Source organism: Carcharodon carcharias, chromosome 3 (assembly GCF_017639515.1).
Source record: "Carcharodon carcharias isolate sCarCar2 chromosome 3, sCarCar2.pri, whole genome shotgun sequence".
NCBI classification, from domain to species: Eukaryota; Metazoa; Chordata; class Chondrichthyes; order Lamniformes; family Lamnidae; genus Carcharodon; species Carcharodon carcharias.
Window position 1 is genome coordinate 124,839,402 of NC_054469.1, and position 23,415 is coordinate 124,862,816.

At 41.3% G+C, this 23,415-nt stretch overlaps 1 protein-coding gene across 2 annotated transcripts in view; it reads right to left on the bottom strand.

The window, feature by feature from the left end:
• Positions 1-1,988: 1,988 nt before the first annotated feature.
• Positions 1,989-23,415, bottom strand: part of etv1 (ETS variant transcription factor 1) — a 150,789-nt gene continuing 129,362 nt past the window's right edge. For both annotated transcript variants that reach the window (XM_041184314.1, XM_041184313.1), the window contains 2 exons: positions 8,759-8,860; positions 1,989-2,393 (listed from right to left, as the gene is read on the bottom strand). In XM_041184314.1, coding sequence (XP_041040248.1) covers positions 2,172-2,393; positions 8,759-8,860 — 324 coding nt within the window. In that variant the 3' untranslated portion in view covers positions 1,989-2,171. The remainder of the gene's footprint in view (positions 2,394-8,758; positions 8,861-23,415) is intronic.

The window sequence follows — 23,415 nt, forward strand, 5'->3', positions numbered from 1 at the left end:
TTTTTATTACCCCTGATTATTGTGTATGCACTATTTTACTATGGTGAAGTTCTTACGCTTTGTGTGTAATTGATAATTGTTTACTCCAGAGTAATCCTCAAATACACAGAGGACTTGACAATGTTCAAATCAAAGGCTTATTCATCTGGATGTATCATAGATCCTAAGTATTTTTTTCAAAAGCCCAGAGTACATTTTCAAATTGCAGTAGCCAGGGATTTAAAGCTGCACTAAACTTTGGGTGGGATTTTCCTGCCCTGCCTGCCACTGGGATCATCCAGTTCCACCGAAAGTCAATGAACTTTTGGCTGGGCTGCCGATCCCCCACCGTGGCGGGGCCAGAAAGTCAGGGTCGGGATCGTCCGGTCCCACCGAAAGTCAATGGACTTCTGGCTGGGCCCTCAAATCTCCTGTGGCAGCTCCCACTTTGAGAGGGCCAGAAAATCCCAGCCTTAGTTTCAGTTTCCACATAAACCTATTAACAATTCTGATAGGATACTGAGGTGTAACAAGTGCTAAGAATACACATGCCCTTCAAAGATATTTAGGTTTCTAAAGTAATGCAGAATAATCAGTTTTCTTACGAGAAGAAAATGCAGGTTCCTTCTCACAGACATACTTAGCACCGGTTTACATTACTGACTGAAGAAAACATGAAGCTTTAAGAAAGCAAAGAGAAACTTCTTACGCATCCAGTGATTAGAACAAGAACAGAAATTAATCCTAGGTAAATCTGTAACTTTGCCATTATGTTATCATGCCAGAAATGACATAGAGTGCAAGTTCTGTCAAATTTGGCATGCGTGCTGTCCCTTCACATGGACAAGTTTGGCTGTCTAAATGTACTACCAGTACACCGGTGCAACTTTTAGGTACAGTACGCCAATTGTTAAAGAGAAAAATTGCAATCAGAAAAAGATGCAGTCACACGTGTGAGCTATAATCTTGATTTGATGAAAGGTCATTTGATTTTGAGGAAGCTTTCCACTAGCATGATTACCTACTGAGAACAACATTGAAATTATGCTGAATGATATTACAGTAGGAAAGTTTAATGTGTTCATATCAAAATCTTTCGTATAGATGTTAACCTGTTTAAAATAAATGGGTTTATGTCTCTGTTGAGATAATAGATGTGAATATCCATATGCTAACACTGCTCAGTGTTGCTCATGTGTTCTAAGCACTATCAAAAGGTAATTGTCCTTTTTGCCAGGTTGTCTTGGGTATCATGCCTTGGCTACTTCATTGCCCAGATTTGAAATTTGAAGTGAGTGCAAATAAAATGTTACCATTGACAGGTTACATTAGATAGGCTTCCACTGATCTCAAAGTCTTTCACATAAAATTTTCCTTTAACAAGTTGTAGGTGGATAATCTTTTACCAATTCCTAAAGCGTACAGTTGCTTATAGTATAACTACAGCATAAGCTACATCCTAAGCAGTAAATGTTTCAAGTGGTCTATTCATTGTCCTGAAATACTACCTGGACTTAGAGCAATACTTCAAATTTCTTCAATAAACCCTCTGTTTAAAAGAATTTACAGGAAAGGAGACTGCAGCAGAAGCTTCAGCGTATTCTAGTATTCATATATTTTTAACAAATATGACACAGCAGTAAAATGCTTGACTGTATATTAATGTGTACCCTGACAAAAAAGTACTATGTACCTACTCAGATATAGATTCTTAAAGAGTGCTGGCTGTGTTAACACAGCAATATTAGGTATGCAATTTATTTTATTATTGATATCAGCAGAATTCTTGTAAGTTTGACTTAGTAAGTTTTTAGCTGATATGAAACAAAAATCCATTTGATAGCATCAATCAAACCATTTAAATGTCTGCAATTCCCAACCCGCCCATCCCTCCCTACCCATCAAAAAAAAGCATGTAGGCTAAAATGAAAACCACTCCCCCCATCCCATCCCACTAACCACCCCCCACCCCCCCACCCCACCCTGAAAAAAAACATGTAGAACTCTAATAAGTCTTTTCATAAAGTGCACTGTCCCTGGCGTTGGACCATGGGGTTAATGCGACAGAAACTGCGGACCCACTGCTCGATGTCAGAGATGCTGAAGAGATGAAGTAAATCCTGGGTCACGGTCTACAGAGGAAAATAATAGAGATAAAGGAAACACGGAGTAACTGCCCCAAAATGGCTGTATCAGTACACATAGGCTTCATTGTATGGATGGGAATTGCAACAGCCACTATCTTGTATATAGGCCATGTTCTCATCAAAATGGGAGAGAGGGACAGTGTCCTCTTCGTTGATGTGACGCTCGATATCAGTTTTCAGCACTGGCCTTTGGTTGTCTGGGAACGCCATTGAGAAAAGCGCTTCTGGATCACAGACAAATTTATACACATATCTTTCTCCAGCAACCTGCAAAAAGGAAAGAAACATTTTCCCATAAAGATTAAATCTTCAAAGCAAATCAAAAGCACTACTAGACTGAAATGGCTAAAGGGTAAAATTGCTGGGCAGTCCCAAATATGGGGCAGGATTTTCCCTTGGTCGGGCGCGGGCCCACCCGTGGGACGTGAACTTCTGCCTATAGGATTTGAAACTTTAACATTAAAAGAAGATTAAAAATGAACTCCAAACCCAAGAAAGTTTTATTGATGAGTTTTTTTTCTCTATGAAGTCATTAGAGATTTTCATTAGTCACTATAGGATAGGACAAACCAGATATGTTGATGATCTGGCTCTTTTCTTTATTGTATAACCTGGCTGAAGATCATCTAAACATACAGTGGAGATCAACTCCAAATAACAAATATAATCCTATACATTTATTTAAAGGGGAGGGAAAGTAAGATAGGATCTTTCAATATTAATTATTCTTTTCATTTACATAGTACAAAAATGCTATTTCATTAGAGATACTAACAGGTTCATTGTGATTTTTCTTGTAGTGTTACAATTATGAGATTTATAAGAGTGCTATATTTTGGGATTGTCTTCAAATTTAAGGTAAAATAAAGGGGGTTGTGTGACCTGTTCTTAATAAGCCTGAGTGGTTTGATTGTTAGAGATCAAAGGAAGGCTTAGGTTGTTTTACTGAGAAGAAAGTGTAAGGTAATTAGCTTGGAGACAATGATAACAGCCTGTGTGTTAAGTAGAGACTGCGGCCAGGATTTTTCCTATGGTGGGCGGGCTGAGCAGGAGTGGGCGCTGAGCCAATCACCACCCGCGATCGGCTGCGTGCTGCCATTTTACACAGGCGGGCCAATTAAGGCCCGTCCAGTGTAATGCGCAGCCAGTAGCTCTCAGCACTACCTGTGCAGGCGAAGGGAGAAGGGAGAGTCAGGGTCTGTGCTCTTTCGTGTATGTACGCAAAAGAACGCAACAATCTCCCTGAGGCACAGGCAGAATGGATAATAAAATCATGACAGAAATTATATAAAAATTTATTTAAACATGTCCCCTCATGTGACTGTGTCACATGAGTGGGGACATATTTGTAAATTTATGACAATTTATTTATTTATTTAATAAAAGCTTCAGGAAACCTGAAAAACGCGAAGGCTCTTGGGCTTTTTGCCTGCCTGCCAACCTTAAGGTTGGAGAACAGCATTCTTAACTGCTTTAATTAATTTAATTAATAGGCCGTTGACATTTTGGCAGGTGTGCAGCTGACTCCAACACACGTACGCCTAACGAAATATCGTGATGGCATGTGATTACGTCGGGACGCATGCCTGACGTCATTGTGCATCATTTTACGTTTCAGCATGTCGGGCCGGCTCTGCATGCCAACCGGAAGATGCTGTCCTGCATCTCCAAAGTCTACAAAAACTGTTGAGGGAATGCTGGGTTGTAAGCAGTTATGCTTTAAACTGCCCATTTAGTTCCAAGATGAAAGAGAGTTGGGTTTTCAATGGTAGCTAATTAGCTTTTTTTCTTATATACTAGGCTACTGTGTTTCACGTTGCCAGTGGGAAACATGCAGGGAAAGCCATTTTTGAGATCAGGTTACAGGCTTCCATACAAATCAACAATTTTGAGTGGCTAGCAGAGAGAAGAGACTGTTTTAGCTTTGTTAGCTAACACAGCTGGATGTGGGAGGGAAATGATTTCTACTCAGAGGTGAACCCCATGGCCATCTAAGGATTCCAGCAGATTTGTTTTGGCATGGCCAGGCAGAAGAATAATCATCGGAAAAGGCTTTACCGCTCATGATGGATTTAGGAAGCTCTCCAAAAATTGAGGAAAGTATCTGGAGACAGTCACTTGAAGTTATTTACTTGGTGAAAGAGGGATACAGGAACCCATCGGAAGCTGGGAGCAACTATGGACTGGTTGCTAAAAGGGCATCAATTCCATGAATTGTGCAAGGTGTTATAAGTGTTAAAAGAGGACAGTTCTTCTCTGTATTTTAAAATATAAGTTGCATACAAAAAGCTAAGAGTACTTTTAGGCATTTATTACAGTAAAAGTTTTAAAATGTGAAATCTTGTTGGGTCATTCTTTCAGGTAGTAACTGGAAATTCAAATCTTATTTTTAAAGTTATCAGTCTCTATAGGGATTGTAACGGTTCAGAGATCTCCCTCTTTTCAAGGCAGCTGCCCAGTGGGTGTAACCGCTAGGAGTAACATGGACTGACTCCATGGAAATACCATAGGTTGCTAGTCTTCCACCGCTGGATTCTAATCAGAAAAATTCAAAGTAAATTAATCGATATTTAACTTTCCAAGGATTGGATTTTGGCAGTAGATGCTAACTATCCTTCCATCTTTAAGACTTCAGAGTGAAAGGTTAGAGGTCTTCTTGTTTGCTGTAAAGATCTTAAGTGAAGTAAGTTTGAGTAGTTAATAGTAGGCATAAAATCTCTGTCGATTGACATTAAATTGGGAATTAGCAGTCAACATTACGCAGAGATGCCAGAACAGTTTCTTCAGGATATGAGTATGCTAGAAGGAATTATTGTTCACCGGTTTATACGAAGCCATAATTATAGAGTGCAGCTGAGGAATGGTAAGCTCAAAGTGTAAAAGTTTCCTGTTGACAGCAGTTGCTAAAGTAAAACTGTTCTAGTGCCCAGCATTGACATCTCCCACTTGACAAGCCACAAAATAAATAAAGGTAACAATGAAGCTATTCTTCATTTAAAATCAATACTTCACTTACTGCTTGCTATGGGATCTTATTCTGTTAAGCAGAAGAATGAAGTGCATAGTTTTTCAGTCAATATCTCATTCCCACTATTAGAAAAATCAAAAATTATTGCTCAACAATCTGTTGGAGTCTAACCAGCATAACCATGCTAAAATGAGTACTTTTGAACTTTCCTATTATGGCAAATATGAAAAGGCATTTTCTAAGTAAGTTAAATTAATTATCACACAACAGGCCTGTGGAGTATTTGCAAGTCATTTGTCTTGAATGTGCTGTAGTGCTTCTATGTATATCTGCTTAGGCATAATGGGCAGAATTTCCCCAGTCCCATGGATGCGGGTCTTGAAGACAGGATCAGGGGTGTGGAAATAGGAGGCAGCCAAGTCGTGGTGGCTCCCTGATGCATTCCCATCACCAGGAAGCTTTTGAAGGGATGGCTGGGAATAAAATTGGTTGGTTATTCCATTTGAGCAGGCAGACAATTCGGCTGGTTAAGGTCCCAATTAAGGGAAACTTTGCAGCCTTGCTGGCATTTGGCTCCACCATGTGCAGAGGCCGCCAGCTTAAATGGAGGCAGCCTTCCTCCAGGAGGCTGGTGACACAGGAGCCAGCTCCATACCCTAATGACAGGCTGCAGACAAGGAAGGCAACACTTGCAGCCCAAACGATTTCTCTGCAGGGGATTTCCCTCTACTCCAAGGGGTTTACCAGCTTTGGTTTGTAAGCAGAACTGGGAAGTCAAATTTCGTCTTAAAATCAGTCACTTTAATACTGTATTCACTGCAATAAGTAACGAAGTAAAGGAAGCCATGTTAACATTAACATGTGGCTTCCTGCAGCTATTTAACATTATGTACTTCATATTCTGAATTAACTACATGTATTAATTTTGTATTAGAAGCCTGTCATGAAACAGATTATTATAACATAATGCAAGTTGCCTAAGTTATAATTAGTGAGCTGATTTTAGTAATAAGTATAATTGAAAGACTGGATTTTTATTTTAAACTTTAATGTTTCTAGAAAGTACAGAGTTAGCAGAAACTGTTCAGACAAAGGGATCTTTCTAACTTTTGATAAGCTACAGGGCACCATAGCCTGGCTCAAGAATAAGGCTCATTGTTCACAATCTGATTAGGATTATTAAGTAAGAAAGCTATTGTCTTCCATGGATTTCTTTTTGAACTGAGTTGCTATTGATCAAAGATGTAATTAAAGCCCAATTAAATTAACCTAACAACAGCTAGAACCAATCAATAAGCTAACAGAAGCCTGATCTAACATGGTGTGATGTCCATGAAAAGGATAAAAACGGCATCCTGTAAGGTTTCGTTGCTAGCCAAGATTTGAAAACTCATGAGTACTAATTACTTGTCAATCTCCACAAGTGAATTCAAGATCGAAGACCAGAACCTGAGAGGGAAATGACCAGCACTTCAAGCAAATTGCACAATTGGCTGAAGTTGTAAAAGTCATTGTCCAAAAGTTTGATAAGTATACCTTTTCTGTAACAAATTTTCTGAAATTGCTATCCAAATAGTCCTGCCTTACCTTAGTTAGTTAAGTCATACACAAACAAAAGTAAATTAAAGTGAGTTAATTCAAAGATGATTTACAAGCAGACTTGAAATTTAGAGCAACACAAATTGTTACATTGAAGTCTCATGATTTTTTATTTTGGTCCACACCTCCGAGGGTACCTCCATGTTGAGGCACCCTCGTGTTCCCCAGCTTTCCTCAGCAGCACCCGCCTCTCCCTTAGGGGCTGCCGAGGCTCTAGTGCTGCCAGCCATGTGACTGCTCCCACAGCATTGGGAGCAAACTCGCTGATGGGCAATTATGAAGCCACCTCCCTGAAAATTGTGCCTTCAATCTCTCTACTGCTAAGTATGGGCTCCCCATTTGTTCCCGACACACAGGTCCCAAAATGGTAAAATCCAGCCCTTTGTTAATTTTGATATCCCTTGCAAGTTTCTTCTCATACTTCCTTTTTGTGGATTTTACTTTCTGATTTATCACCGTACACCGTTCTTTGTGTCTCTTCCATTCATCAGGATCTGCGCTATGTTTTGCATTTTTGTACGTGTTTTAGTTATGTTATTTCTTACCTCGTTAAACGTTCATGATTGTCTTTTTTGCCCAGAAGAGCTCTGATCCCTTAGAAATATAAACTGATTCTGTATCACAGCAAGTTATTTTCTGACACCTCCAGCTGATCTTCTTTGATTTACCCATTAGCAGATTTGCGTAGTTTAATGAGGACAATCTCTATCTCTTCTCATGGAAGTCAGCCTTACACAAACCTATCAGTAGCAGTTTTACGTTTCTCCCTTTCAGGCACTGCTTCGAATTCGATCATATTATAATCACTATTAGATTAACGTTCGTGCACCATTACACTGTTAACAAAATCTGGCTCTTATCTTATGACTAAATCTAAGGAGAGCACTGAAGCACCTTTGCACAGGAGATGGTTCAACAGTTTAAAAGCCCCAGCTTACATCTTATTTGACAGATTATAGATAGAAGTTTGCTTTCAAATTATTTCACTTAAAATAGTTGTCTAACAATATGGATATTCTAGAAAAACATAAATATCTATTTTCTACCAAGTGACAGTTCAGACAGCCCTGCTTCAATAAGCATCTTTTTACTTCACTATACAGATCCATTTTAAAGCTTTGCTTTACACTCAACTTTTTCAAAATATGTACAATTTAAATTGAAGCACCAAAGGGGCAACAGCATATATGCGGACATATAAATGGTGCATAAGGATAGTCTTTACAGATCTGTGTTTCTAACATGTCACATTATCTGGCAGGAGCACCCATCAGCAGAAGGGCGACAAATTTTAGGTTGGACACCTAAAAGCTTGTTCTTTTCGTTATTGACTAGCAGTTATCCCACTCATGCTGTGGTAAAGTGCTACAGCAACGTCTCTCATTTTCACTGAGGCAGGTGCCTCAGAAGGGCTGAAAATGGTGAGATTGTTAACCTAAAATGTGCAAATGTACTCTAAGCCAGAATTTCGGAAGGGACTGAACAGAAGCACTATGCCACCCCAGATACAGCAGAAAGATTTTGGGGCTTTACAGTCCAAAGTCAACAGTGTTGGCAGGTTTTTTAACCGTGAGGGGATCACTGTTGACCCTGATCCTGTCCTCATCCGATTTCCAATATGCATGCTTCCAGCAGAAGTAGCCAAATAAAATATCAGGAGGTGAAAATTTGACCAATTTTTTTCTCGTACATCAGTTATCTCAGCAAACATTTAGCAGATCAAACCTTAGACTTATCTGTTCTGTATGCTGCAGCTACTGACTAGTTGAACTATCAGTGAATCCAGAGTGAATGAAAAAGCAATCAGTGCTCAGGTGGGGCATTTACCAGAGGTGTAGGTCCTGAAGAATGAAGCAATGCAAATGTAGAGCTCAAGTTTTTACTCCATGAAAGGCAATGTTCTTTCTATAGAAGTAATGTTATTCTATTATATTGCACTGAAATAAGTTAGGATACAGGGTTTTTTCCTCACTTCAGTGAGCATTATACCTGTATGTGTCATTAGATGTTACTCAGCTAATATTTGAAGAAGTTATTAGTAAGATGACTGAAGTTTGTTGCTTACTTTTTGCATGATGCCCTTCTCATAGTAATAGCGCAGTGAGCGGCTCAGCTTGTCGTAGTTCATAGCAGGACGATTTTTCTGGATTCCCCACCGTCGTGCTACCTGATTCAGAAAACATTGCCATTAATATATCATTAAGATGCATATATTTCAACAAAAGCTCCATGAAATATCAATATTTCAGGCCAATGTCCTCATGTGGTCCAAAATCCATTTTCCAATGAACCTGAGGCTCCAGCATATAATTGTTCACATGCTGGCACTAGTCCAGGAATCTCCTTGAGAAGATGTGAGAAATGTAGTCACTGGCAGAGTATGAGATACCCATATCAGGAATTCAACCACTGTTAAAATAGCTTTCAAAGAAACACTAAACTGAATCTAATCCTATCTATAACGGGTTTGATGCTATCATTAGAGACAAAGAGGAAACAATGGGTGGGAGTATCCCCCCGTTGGGGGGGAAGTTGAAGTGCGGGCACGCCTCCGATTGGCATCCCCAAACGGGGTGGGGGAGGGGGCGCCATTTTACGTGGGCGGGCCAATTAAGGCCTGCCCAGCGGGACGGCCGCATGGAAGCGCTGTGTGCTCCCTGTGTGGGCAGGGTGGAATCCCTCAACCCGAAAGTGCGCTCTTTCGCATGTGCATACGAAAAGAGCACACTCATCTCCCTGAGGCAATCTCCCTGAGGCTAAATGCTGCCTCAGGGAGATCGGCTCTACAGTAAAAAATATTAAAAATAGAAAAAAAAACTGACATGTCCCCTCATGTGACACTGTCACATGAGTTGGGACATGTCCATAAGTTTTTTAAAAACTTTAATTAAATTTTTTAAAACCGACATGAAACCTCATCCCGCCCATGGATAAGGTTTCATGCTTTTATTAATGACCGCCATGGTTCCTGGCCTGCCCACCAACCTTAAGGTTGGACGGGCAGATCCATTAATTACTTCAATTACTCAGTCAATGGCCTCAATTGGCCATTGACAGGTCGGTGGGTGCACAGCTGATTTTGCTGAGTCCTCGCCTTCCTGAAAATTTAAATGGGGTGCAGTGACGTTGGGAGCTCCGCCCGACGTCACAGCGTGTCATTTTACACGTCGGTGAACTGGTCAGCGAGATGAGGCGAAACATCTTTAGCCAAAGAGTGGTGAATCTATAGAATTTCTTGCCACAGAATGCTGTGGAGGCCAGGTCATTGAGTGTATTTAAGACCGAGATAGATAGGTTCTTGATTGGTAAGGGGATCAAAGGTTACGGGGAGACGGTGGGAGAATGGGGTTGAGAAACTTATCAGCCATGATTGAATGGCGGACCAGACCTGATGGGCTTAAGGCCTAATTTCTGCTCCTATGTTTTATGGTCTTATGGTCCCACCCCTGCTCGCTGACGAGGAAATCCCGCCCGATGAGTTTGTCAATACTATTACACTCAACTCAAGGAACATAAATTTTAGAGAAACTGTGAAAAACAGAATATAAATTACATTCTAGATCACCAGTTATATTCAGACTAAGCAAGTTCTTTCAACAATCTTTGCCCCTCCATTGGTGACGTGACTTCAGGTGACGAAACTTCATGCTCTTTATGCCCTCCTATATCCTTCTCCACCTTCAAGATGCTTCTTAATCCACCTCTTTGACCACACTTATAGTCATCCCTAATATCTTCTTCTTTGGCTCAGATTAGCCAAAGACTTTCTCTAATTACACCTCTATATAACACTTTGGGACAGTTTTCTATATTAAAGCTGCAATATGTAGCAAATTGTTGCTTTTTTTACATGCAAACATACAGATTTGAAGCATGAGTATGCCAATCAGCCCCTTGAGCCTGGTCCACCATTCAGTAGGATCATATTGTTCTGATTGTGGCCTCAACTCCACTTTCCTGTCTACCCCCTATATCCGTTAACTCCCTTGTTAGTCAAGAATCTATCTACCTCTGCCTTAAAAATATTAAATAACGCTGCCTCCAACATTGTCTGGGAAAGAAAGTTCCACAGACTCATGACCCTTTGAGAGAAAAAAAATTCACCACATCTCCATCTTAAATGGGAGGGCCCTTATTTTTAAACTGAGCTCCTTAGTTCTTATCTCTCCCATGAGGGGAAACATCCTTTGAGCATCCACCCTGTCAAGTTCCCTCAGGATTTTATATTTTTTATAAGATCACCTCTCATTTTTCTAAACTCCAATGGGTACAGGCCCAACCTTTCCAATCTTTCCTAAGATAAACCCCTCATCCCAGGAATCAACTGTGAACCTTCTCTGAATTGCTTCTAATGCAATTATATCCTTTCTTAAATAAGGAGACCAACACTGTACACTAGATGTTGTCTCAATAAATGCCTGTAAAACTGTGGCAGTACATCCCTATTTTTATATTCCATTCCTCTTGTAACAAATAGCAACATTCTATTTGCTTTCTGGAGTTTTTGAAACTCATGTAAGCATTCATAATGGGCACGGCTATATATACAAACCCTGCAAAATCTAAACAATAGTCTATTAAAACTGAAAAAAAAAACAGAGGGTTTCTGTTTTTCTCTAAGCTACGCCAGATGTGCTGTCAATCAAAGTAGTCCAGGAGCAGGTGGGGACATTTTTTTCTTTAAAGGGAGTTTGAAATTTTTTTTTTCCTTTTAAAGGGACTTCTGGCTTTTAAAACACTTCAGATTATCACACTAGAGATCCCAAGCACTGTTTTCTTCAGTTTTGAATGCATCAGAGCACTTGTCACAATGGGAAAGTATTTTAATGCATCTTAACAGTTACATAATACTGATCAATGTAATGGGCAATTTACCTTTGTAGGTCAGGTATAATCAACCACTGTGGTAAAATACATCCAACTTATAATACTACATCTAACTACTGAGGCTTAAAGAAGCTTAAGGAACAGACTATTTTTTGCATTTCAAAGCCAGTCAATGAAAGTATTCCAAGAACAGGGAGCTTTTTTTTGTTCCCTACTTGGGACTGGGAATCTCCTCTGGTTCAAGATTCCTTTGAGGTGCCTGAAGCACATCTCCTAACAAAATGGGCCTGACTCAATGAAAATTGAGCTGGGTAGCTCATTTGCCTACCCCCTCAATTGAGTAGGCTAGGGCGATATTGCTGAGCGTGGCTCGTGAACCATACCTTTATCTCGAGGTCATAGAAATCCCAAAAATGGGAAGAGGGAGTAGGAGTTCACGGATGAAGACATGAAAATCCAGGCTCTAGTTTTACTTGTGGGTCTGCCCCACAAGTAGAAGCATCTCTAAGTTTAGGAAACTTAGATGTTTAGGAAACATTTCTACGTCTGATTTATATGTCACAGTAGGCTGAAAAGAGCACTCACAAGTAGTAAAGTTGAGTGCAGGCTGTGGTCAGGGCCACAAGTGAGAACATAAATGATATCCACACTCTCCTCATTGAATACTCTTTTTATACACACCTAATTTAAGTAATTAATCCCAAATTTCTTTCACTCTTTATCCTGTATATAAATGCTAAAATATAAAAAACAACTATTTTTTGTTTGATCATTGGATACAGGCATCGCTGGCAAGGTCAGCAGTTATTTCCTATTTTGAATTACCCTCAAGCAGGTAGTGATGAGCCACCATCTTGAACCATGACAAAGTGCATTAAATAGACAATTCCAGGATTTTGACCCAGTGATGATGAAAGAAAGGTATGTATTTCCAAGTCAGGATGGTGTGAAACCTAAAGGGGAACTTGCAGGTGTGGTGGTATTCCCATGTGTTTGCTATCCTTGTCCTTCCATGTGTATAGGTTGTGGGTTTGGAAGGTGTTGCCAAAAAAGCCTTGACAATTTGCTGCAATGCATCTTGTAGATGGTTCACACTGCTGTCACCGTGCATCAATGTGAAGGGAGTGAATGTTTTAGGTGGTAGATGAGGTGCCACTCAAGCCAGCTTCTTCGTCCTAGATGATGTTGAGCTTCATGTGTGTAACTGGAGCAGCTTTCATTCAGGCAAGTGAGGAATATTTCATCATACTCCTGACTTGTTGCCATGTAAATGGTGGACAGGCTTTGGGAAGTTATGAAATGAGCTCTTTGCCACAGAATTCCCAGCCTCTGATCTGCTCTTGTAGCCAAAATATTTATATGGCTGGTCCAGTTGAATTTCTGGTCAATGGTGACCCCCCGAGATGTTGATGGTTAACAGTAATGCCATTGGAAGTGTCAAGAGGTTTGATTCTCTCTTGTTGGAGATAGTCATTGTGTTGCACATGTGCGGCATGAATGTTACATTGCCATTTATCAAGCCAACCTTAGTGCAGCCAAGTCTGACTGCATGTGGGCATGAACTGCTTCATTATTTGATGAGCTGTGAATGGATTTCAACACTGTGCAATCATTTGAGGATATTTCCACTTCTGACCTTATGATGAAGAGAAGGTCATTGATGAAGGAGCTGAAGATGGTTGAGCCTAGGACACTACTCTGAGGAACCCCTGCAGCAACATCCTGGGACTGAGATGAATGGCCAAATATTATTAGAATTCTTCGAGGAGGTAACAAGCAGGATAGGTAAAGAGGAACCAGAAGATGTAATATATTTGGATTTCCAAAAGGCGTTCGATAAGGTACCACACTTAAGGCTACTTACTAAGATAAGAGCCAATGGTGCTTGGGGGTAGTATGTTAGCATGGATAGAGGGCTGGCTAAATAATAGAAGACCCGAGGGTTGGGAAACAGGGGGGAATTTTCAGGATGGCAGCCTGTAACTAGTGGAGTGCCACAGGGATCAGTGCTGGGGTCACAATTGTTTACAATATATATTAACGGCTTGGATGAGGGAAATTAATGTACTATCGCCAAGTTTGCGGATCACACAAAAATAGGTGGGAAGGCAAGTGGTGAGAATGACACAAAGAGTCTACAGAGGGAAATAGACAGGTTAACTGAGGGGGCAAAAATGTGGCAGATGGAATATAACGTGGGACACTATGAGGTTATGCACTTTGGTAGGAAGAATAGAGGAGCTGAATATTACTTAAATGGAGAAAGACTGAAGAAAGCTGCAGCACAGAGGGACTTGGGAGTCCTTGTGCATGAATCCCAAAAAGCTAGCGTACAAGTTCAGTAGGTAATAGGTAAGGCAAATGGAATGTTAGCCTTTATTTCAAAGGGAATGGTGCATAAAAATAGGGAAGTCTTGCTAAAGCTATACAAGGTACTAGTTAGACCACACCTAGAATACTGTGAACAGTTCTGGTCCCCTTATCCAAGGAGAGATTACTAGCATTGGAGGCAGTCCAGAGAAGGTTCACTAGGTTGATCCCAGGTATGGAGGGATTTTCTTATTACGAGAGGTTGAGCAGATTGGGCCTGTACTCATTGGAGTTTAGAAGAATGAGAGACAATCTTATTGAAACATCTAAGATTCTTAGGGGGCTTGACAGGGTAGATGCTGAGATGTTGTTTCCCCTTGTGGGAGAGTCTAGGACCAGAGGGCATAATCTCAGAGTGCGGGGTTGCCCATTTAAAACAGATATGAGGAGGAATTTCTTCTCTCAGAGGATTGTTAATCTATGGAATTCTTTATCACAGGGGGCTATAAAGGCTGAGTCATTAAATATATTCAAGGCTGAGATTTGAGACAAATTTTTAATCAGTAAGGGATTCAAGGGTTATGGGGAAAAGGCAAAAGTGGAGTTGAAGATTATCAGATCAGCCATGGTCTCATTGAATGGCGGAGCAGACACAATGGTCCAAATGGGCCACTTCTGCTCCTAAGTCTTATGGTCTTATGGCCTCCAACAAACATCTTCCTTCATGCTAGGTATGACTCTAACCAATGGAGAGTTTTCCCCCTTTTTTCCAGTGATTTCAATTTTGCAAGGACTCCTTGATGCCACACTCAGTCAAATGCTGCCTTGATGTCAAAGGCAGTTACCCTCACTTCACGTTTACAATTCAGCTTTTTTATCCATGTTTGGACCAATGCTGTCTCAAGCCGAGTGGTCCTGGTGGAACCCAAGCTGAGCATCAATGAACAGGTTATTGGTGAGTAAGTGCTATTTGATAAAACTATCGACAACAGCTTCCATCACTTTGCTGCTGAATGAGATCAGGCTGGTGGGGCAGTAATTGGCCAGATTGGATTTGTCCTGCTTTTTGTGGACAGGGCATATCTGGGCAATCTTCCACATTGAGAAGGAGCAGTAGTCAAGGGGTTACAAAATGGTTTTAGGGATGAGAGAGTTTAGCTACAAGGTTAGGCTGGAGAAGCTGAGGTTGCAATCCTTGAAGCAAAGGAGATTAAATAGAGATAAAAGCAAAATATGTACATCCGAAATAAAAACAAAAATAGCTGGAAAAACTCAGCTTGGTCTGACAGCATCTGTGGAGAGGAAGACAGAGTTAACGTTTTGAGTCTGTATGACTCTTCATCAGAACTAATGAACTGCTTCTGAAGAAGAGTCATACGGATTCGAAACGTTAACTCTGTCTTCCTCTCCACAGATGCTGTCAGACCTGCTGAATTTTTCCAGCTATTTTTGAGATTAAATGGAGATTTGATAGAGGTGTACAAGATTTTAGCATTTTCATATAAGGTAGACGAACAAAAGTTTCACACACTAGCTGATGGTACAAGGTCTAGAGGACACAGATTTAAGCTTTTGGGCAAACAATGCAGGGGGGAAGTGAGGGACAATTTTTTTACGCAGCAAGTGACAATGACCTAGAACACTCTGCCCACAAGGGCAGTCGAAGCAGAGATGATCAATGATTTGAAGAGGAAAGTAGATGGGCTCTTGAGGAAAATAATCTTTTAGGACCACAGGGATCAAGTGGCGGAATGGGACTGACTGGGCTCATCTACAGACTCAATGGACTGAATGGCTTCCTTCTGTTCCATAAAAATCATAATGATTTTAGACATCAGTGTTGCAGATGTATTAGAACAGCTTGGCTGGAGGTGTGGCTAATTCTGCAACACAAATCTTCAATATTAGAGCTGGAATGTTGTTGGGGTCCAAAGCCTTTGCTGTATTCAATGTGCTCACCCATTTTTTGATGTCATGTGGAGTGAAATGAATTGGCTGAAGACTGGCATCTGTAATGGTGGGAGCCTCAGGAGGAGCCCGAGATGGATCATGTACTCAGCCACCCCATACTCTGGCTGAAGATGATTTTAAACATTTCAGTCTCATCTTTTGCACTCATGTCATAGGGCTCCACCAATGTTGAAGATGGGGATGTTCATGAAGCCTCCTCCTCATGTTAGGTGTTTCATTGTCCACTGCCATTCATAATTAGATATGGCAGGATTTCAGAGTTTTGATCTGATCCATTGGTTGTTGGATCACTGAATGCTGCTTCTGCTGTTTAGCATGCATTTAGTCCTATGTTGTAGCATCATCAGGTTGGCACCTCATTTTAAGGTATGCCTGTTACTGCTCCAGGCATGCTTTCCTGTACTCCTCATTGAACCAAGGTTGATGCCCTGGCTTGATGTTAAAGGTAGAGTGAAGGGTATGCTAGGGCATGTGGTTAGGGATTGTGGTGGAATACAATTCTGCTAGATGTGGAAGTCTTGTGGTGCAGTGGGTAGCATTCCTCTCGTTGAGCCATAAGCTCCGTGTTCAAATCTCACCATAGGACTTGATGGCCAAGAAAGGTGTGTTCGTAATGCAGCTAAACAGGTTGATACCCAACCTGCAAATCCTTCCAAAACACCAATGGCTGGTGGTAAGGCTGACAGAGATTCCTGGTCAGCCATATGATGGAAAGGGAGCTGCAGCTTCTCCCATCACTATTAAAAAGATTGGATGCAAGGATTCATATAAAAGTGCATGTTGCCACAGCAACTCAGACTCCCTGAGTTAACTGTTACAAACACATACAATTCTGATCCTGCTGATGACAACAGCAGCCCATGCATGGTCAGTTTTGAGTTGCTGGATCTGTTCTGAATCTATCCCAATTTGCATGGTGGTAATGTCAAACAGCTTGATAGAGGGTGTTCTCAGTATGAAGATGAGACTTTGTTTCCACAAGGACTGTGCAGTGATCAATTCTGCCAGTATTATCATGGACAACTGCACCTGCGACAGATAGATTGGTGAGAATGAGCTCAAGTCAGTTTTTCCTTCATGTTGCTTATGTTGCTAACTGCTGCAGGCCCAGTCTGGCAGATATGCCTTTCAGGACTGAAAAGTTTGGTCAACAGTGCAGCTAACAAGGCACTCTTGTTGATAGGCACTGAAGTCCCCCACACAGTGTACATTACATGTCCTTGCTGCCCTTAGTAGTTCTTTCACATGGTACTCAACAGGGATGAGTACTGATTCATCAGTTAAGAGAAGGCAGGAGGTTTCGTTGTCTATGTTTGATCTGATCACACCAGACTTCATGGAGTCTGGAGTCAATGTTGAAAACTCCCTCCCGACTATATTGCATTCTGTTGACACCTCTGGTAGGTCTGTCCTGCTGGTGGTGCAGGACCGTACCAGAGATGGTGATGAAGGAGTCTGGGCTTTGGCTTAGATGTATGATTAGGTGAGTATGGCTATGTCAGGCTGTTGCTTGACCAGTCTTGTGGGACAACTCTCGCAATTTTAGCACAAGACCGCAGATGTTAGTGAGGAGGAATTTGCAGGTTTGGCTGGACAGGGTGTGCCTAAATCATGTCTGGTGCCGAGGTCGATCCAGTTTGATTCCTTCTTTGCCTTTTCTATAGCAGTTTGATACAACTGAATGGCTTGCTTGGCCAATTCCAAGGGCAGCCAAGAGTCAACCACATTGCAGTGGGTCTGGAATCACATGTAGGTCAAGCTTGGAAAGGACAACAGATTTTATTCCCTGAAGGACCTAGAGAAATGGGTAGATTTTTACAATAATCCACTTGGTTCATGGTCATATGGCTGATACTGGCTTTTTATTCCAGATTTATTTAATTAATTGAATTTAAATTCTCCAGCTACCACAGTGGGATTTGAACTCACATCTTCAGATCATTAGATCAGGCTTCTAGATTACTAGCACTAGGAAGTTATAGCCATTCAAACATGTTATGGTTTGAAGTTGAGCTGAGGACAGTTATTGTAGATTTACTTATTCAGTATCTAAGTACTGTTTCTTTTCATGTTATCCGTAGCTGCCTTCTAATCTATTAATAGAACTGAGAATGTTACATGTTGATGTGCGCATTAAACTTCACCATCTTTGTTGTTTAGGTTACACTGGGAAACCAGAGTGGTTCAAGTTCCACTCCAGCTGAACCAGTGAAGTTTTTAACGCACTTCTGTCCAGTTACAATTAGCTTGTTAAAATCTGTGACATTTGTTTTGAAGCATATGTCTAAGCCCTTCATGCAATATGGCAATGCCATATACATTGCTGTGCACTGTCAAAAATAAAACTGTGTAATACAGTACAGACTCCATAGCCTCACCCCTCCCTATCTCAGCAATCTCCTGCAGCCTCACAATCCTCCCAGATATCTGCACTCCTCTAAGTGCCTTCCTTGAACATCCCCGATTTTAATCGCTCCACCATGGCTGGCTGGGCCTTCAATAGTCTAGGCCCTAAGCTCTGGAATTCCCACTCTAAGGCCGGAATTTTCCTGCCCCATCGCAGCAGGGACGTAAAATGTGGCAAACCATTCTAAACTCCACTGACTTCAGTGGGACTGTAAAATCCCGCCGTCATAAAATTCCACCCTAAATCTCTCTGCCTCTCTATCGTTCCTTCTTTAAGACACTTTTTAAAATCTACTGCTTTGTCCAAGCTTTTTTTTCATTTACCCTAATATCTCCTTATATGGCTGACTGTCATATTTTGTTTTATAATGCCCTTGTGAAGCACCTTGGAACATTTTATTAAGTAAGAGGTGGTATATTAGTACAAGTTGTTGTTTTTGCTGCACAAGCTATTGCACAAACTGCCTGATGGTTGCATTACTCCTGGTCTGAATACACAGGATAGAAATCAAAATGCTTGCCTTATTTGTCCCAGGCTGAAATGTTAATACTATACATCAAGGACTACACTGCAGCCTTTTTCAGAGCCACTCCAACCAATAATGTACAGCATAACCAAGGTGTAACATCTTTATTAGCTTTAAACTTGCATTCTGTCCCCTACCATCCTTTCGGCAAACAGTAAGACAACTAATAAATCCATAAATTAACATTTAAAAATAGAGATCATTAAAGAATACTTTCGGCTAAAAATAGATCTCACGCATAAAATGAGTGGCGTTGGGTTGGCTGTAGTTATGCGCAGTGTCCGATATTCAGGACGGAATCATCCCAGATTTGCACTAAGTGCAGTAGCGGGTGGGTAAACAGCCACAATGGTGGATTTCCACGCCAATCCCGCTGCATTACTTAAGCATTCCCGAGAAACACGCCGATTCCATGTTGGGCAGGGTCTCTTTCGCCCACCACACCATCACCTCGCCACTTCGTCATGCTGGGTGCCATATTTTAAAGTCCAGCCATGCATACACATCTCAATACTTCCAGCCCACAACTACTGCAGGAAAGATGTCCATGAAAGGCAAAAAGACTGTAACCTCCAGGTTTAGTGATGCATCACTGGAATGCCATTTGGACATTGTAAAGGCCCACAGTGACGTTCTCTACCCCCACTCTGGCTACAGGATGGGCAGTGGCATCACCAATCCAGCATGGCAGGTGGTAGCAGCAGTGGTCAGTGCTAATGCGGCACAGAAAAGGTTGGCCATCCAATGCAAATAGAGGATGAATGATCTCATCCATGCAGCCAGGATATGGCAACCATCTCATCACTCTAACCTCACACACTCAAGCCCATCACACATTCACCGGCATCTCACTCACTGCCAGCTCAAGGGACATCACCATCCATTCTCACACACACACCCTCACATCTCCATCTTAGGAGACTGCCTCCTCAGCCCTCACCATCTTAAGGCCACTTGAACAGATCAAGATGTGCCCCCACACACACCTTGAGCTACCCTCCTTCCCTAGTACAGCCCTTGCCCTGCAGCCTCTTCTCTTGCCTGAGGCCACTTCTTCCCCTTCCCCAAGCAAAACCTTGCCCTGCAGCCATTGAAAAGCCACCCGCATATGGCTGAGCAGGTAGGTAGAGACCTGCCGTAAGCTCCTCTAAAGGTGATATGGTGCTGTCTGCGAAGTCTGGAGCTGATGACTGCGAGTGCTGACAGCAGCGAGGTAGGCAAACAAACCTTGAAGTCCCGATCAAAGTGCAGCCCACCAGGTGCACGTCGCTTATGTGCTGTTGTGAACCACGTCGGCGAGTCTTCCTGCCGACATGAGCAGACAAGCCGGCAGGCTGGCCTTATAATGATATGCTGAAGTATTACAATGAGGTTCCCGACGTCTGATGGCGGGAAATGCAGCTCGCCATTAGCAGGCTGAGTGGACAATCGTAAACTGGTTTCATACCGTTGTGAAACTGATCGCGCCATATTGGTCTGTTCACGCTATCGAACATACCAGACGCTGGTGGGAATGGAAAATCCCGGCTTCAGTTTCATTACTTGTCAATGGAATTAAGTACCAGCTGCTGCATATTACCATCGTTATTACCCATTTTTCACCACCATTCATGATTAATTTCTTCCCCTTTATATTTGCCAGTGAATTGAAAGCAGTAACCCAATACTATTATTACATTAAAGTGCAAAAGCAATCCAAGATTCACTTTTGTAGCTTGTGAACTCATAGTTGCTAGATTGAATCGCTCCTTTGTATTTTGCTCCAGTCATTGACAAAGCCCATTAACTTCTCACTGTTGCTAACTGCCAATGCTTCTCCTTCAAAGAAAAACAAGGTGATAGAGATGAAGGCATCTCCATAGCTGATATCAGTGCCATTTCAAACTCAGCCAGAGGAGGAGGGAGCAACATTTCTCCAGGCTAGTCTGGACATGTTTCTTTTTCTGCTTACCTCTCAGTTTTCAGCAACTTCCCAACAACTCAGTTCAAAAAATAATTCACGCTGTAAAGGCACTTGGAACAAAAGTTTTGTGTGGGATACAAACTCCCGAGACCAGGGCTCTGTTTAGAGACAGTGCTGTCCAACTACACACTTAGACTGAAAATATTGGAAAAGGTGTAGAAAATATTTCTTTTCATTTTTTGGCTTCATTCTGACTTCAGTAGAATTATTGCTAAGAATAACATGTGAACAAATATTTCATTTACGAGAACAAGTACACAATTATCCCAAATGAAGCCTGCAAATATAAAGGTATTTTCAGATATCAAACATGATAATTTAAAAAGAGCTGTTATTTTCTGCCCCAGTATAGCTCTAACACTAACAGGAACCCATTGTTTAACTCAGAATTAAATTACTTTATCGAACAATCTTCCATGAAACCAACTTTTTGTCAAGTTCTACCTCTATCCCACCAAGGTTCAGTTTAAATTTAAAAGCTTTATAACTTGGACATAGAGCCTTCAAATGATGTAATTAAACCTGATGGAGAATGCTACATCTTTACTGAGTGTTTCCCTGACATGTACAATTATGAGGCCTTTGTCAGTTGTATTGTTTGGTTACAGTGAACAGCTCAGCAGCACAGATAAGCTACCTCAATTTATACATGTGCCTGACTACAAAGTGGAGTTGCATGTTGTAAACAATATAGGTTCCATGATAGGGTCAATACCCATTCAGTGTCAAAGCCATGATTCTGAATGAATAGATCTAAATTTGGAATTGATGCTAATATTGAGACTTATCTCAGGGCAATTTTGCCCTCAGTGCTGAACATTGATGAGCAAAAGTTCACAATTAGAATCTTGTCCTCATCAATGTTCCATCTAAATACTGTTTGCTGTATAGTTGCTGGCTAGTTGCACCTTGTAATCCCTTTAAGATGGTGGTGTGGCTGTGCATGGAATGCTGATTGTGTCTGGCCTTTTGTTCCCTGCACAGCACATTCCCAATTACTGTATGGCTGTGCACCTGTCAAGCTTAAAAGGAACATCGGTCCCCATCCTGTTCATCCACCATCCATGCTGGCTGGTGCTGTTAAAATCAAAATAATAATACATCCCAACGTACTCACACAGATTGGGATTGCTTTTCAAACATCACGGTTCTGGCGAAGAACCTTAACTCCCAATCCAGGCACATGGTGTAGATGATTTTCAAACCATTTTAAATGAATAGTAAGGAAATCATATGCAATGCACCCTCAAATTTCTGGGTATGGAGATTCAATACGATCTTTTCCCAGTCAACAGCAAATCTGGACGTAATGAAATAAAATAGCACAAGAGGTTGCGTAATTATAAACGTACTTGGTTTGCACCCATGAACACTTTATGCTGGAATTTCCACAGTCCTTTATGTTGTTTGAAAAGTCTTTTTGCCACAAGACTGGCCAGACTCCCAGGTGGAAATGGTGAGTTTCTGACAATAGTGCCATTCAGGGGTAGTCATCACATTGTGCCCAAATTCTTGGGTGCAAAGATACCTGGGCACATCATAATCTACTGTTATTACTGAAAATACTGTTTAACTTGTTTATAAATTGATCTGGTCAAATAATGGCTCATTTTTCTGACCATCCCATTCCCCATTGTGCTTCTGGAAAATGTTCTGTTTCCATCTCTAACAGATTAAGATCAATAATGTTGATTCACGGGAGATATCACTCTCGGGTTAAAGCTAACGAATTTGCATGGAAACTTGAGTGTAACTTCACCTCTCAGTGTCCAGCACATTCTTGGCACATTTTTCTGATTGCGCAGCTGCCAGAAATTCCACATCCTGATAACCCTGCTATGTACTTCCGGTAGCCATGGTTCCCTGCCAAAAGTGCAATGTAGTAAAGTTGCTCCTATATGTACATATATTTCGTATTTGATATATTTAATAGATAGTGGTTGTAATGGAGAAGTTTCAAAAAAAATCTGACGACTTCTTTGAAATGCTGAGCCAGAATTCACACGCCAGATCTTAGTGTGTATGTGGTAGGGCTGAAGTGTCATGATCATAATTGGAATTTGCCAATGTGATTCTTTTGTCATCTCTTCAGTTTTCATCAGTTTGTGACTGTAATGGTCATGAGATATAAAGTCCTTCAATATGAAGACTTACCATATCTGTTGGAGTCAAGTAACAAATAGAGTGAATCTACACTGTGTGATACTAGCAATGAATGCATTTATGTAAAAAGAGGCATGTCAAAGCTTTTTGTCTTGCACTCATCAGGGCACTCACAAGAATACCAATCTAAGGGGTAAACAACAATTTATACTATATGTGAAGAGAGGGCTGATTGGTTGACAAGTGGCATTGCCATGGAGAATGCACCAGTGATGTGATTGACTGTTACCTGCCAAGCATTATTTGAGATTTAACCCAGGCAGCTTGACCCTGATTGGTCAAGGCATTGCCCTGAGGAATAAGACAGCGAATTGATGTCACTTGTTTCGTTTAACTGAAACAGGCGTAATGTATGTACATGTTCTTTCTGGCTTCAAAGAACAGGGCCTGTGTATTATTCTATGTAGCTTCCAGCACACGCAAATGTGCCACACTGCGAGCCTGCAGGAGAATGGTGCTAAGTCATAATGCTCATTTGGAGACCCAGTGCAGACATGATGGGCCAAATGGCCTCCTTTTTCGCTGTAACAATTCTGTGGTTATCCAGGACAATGC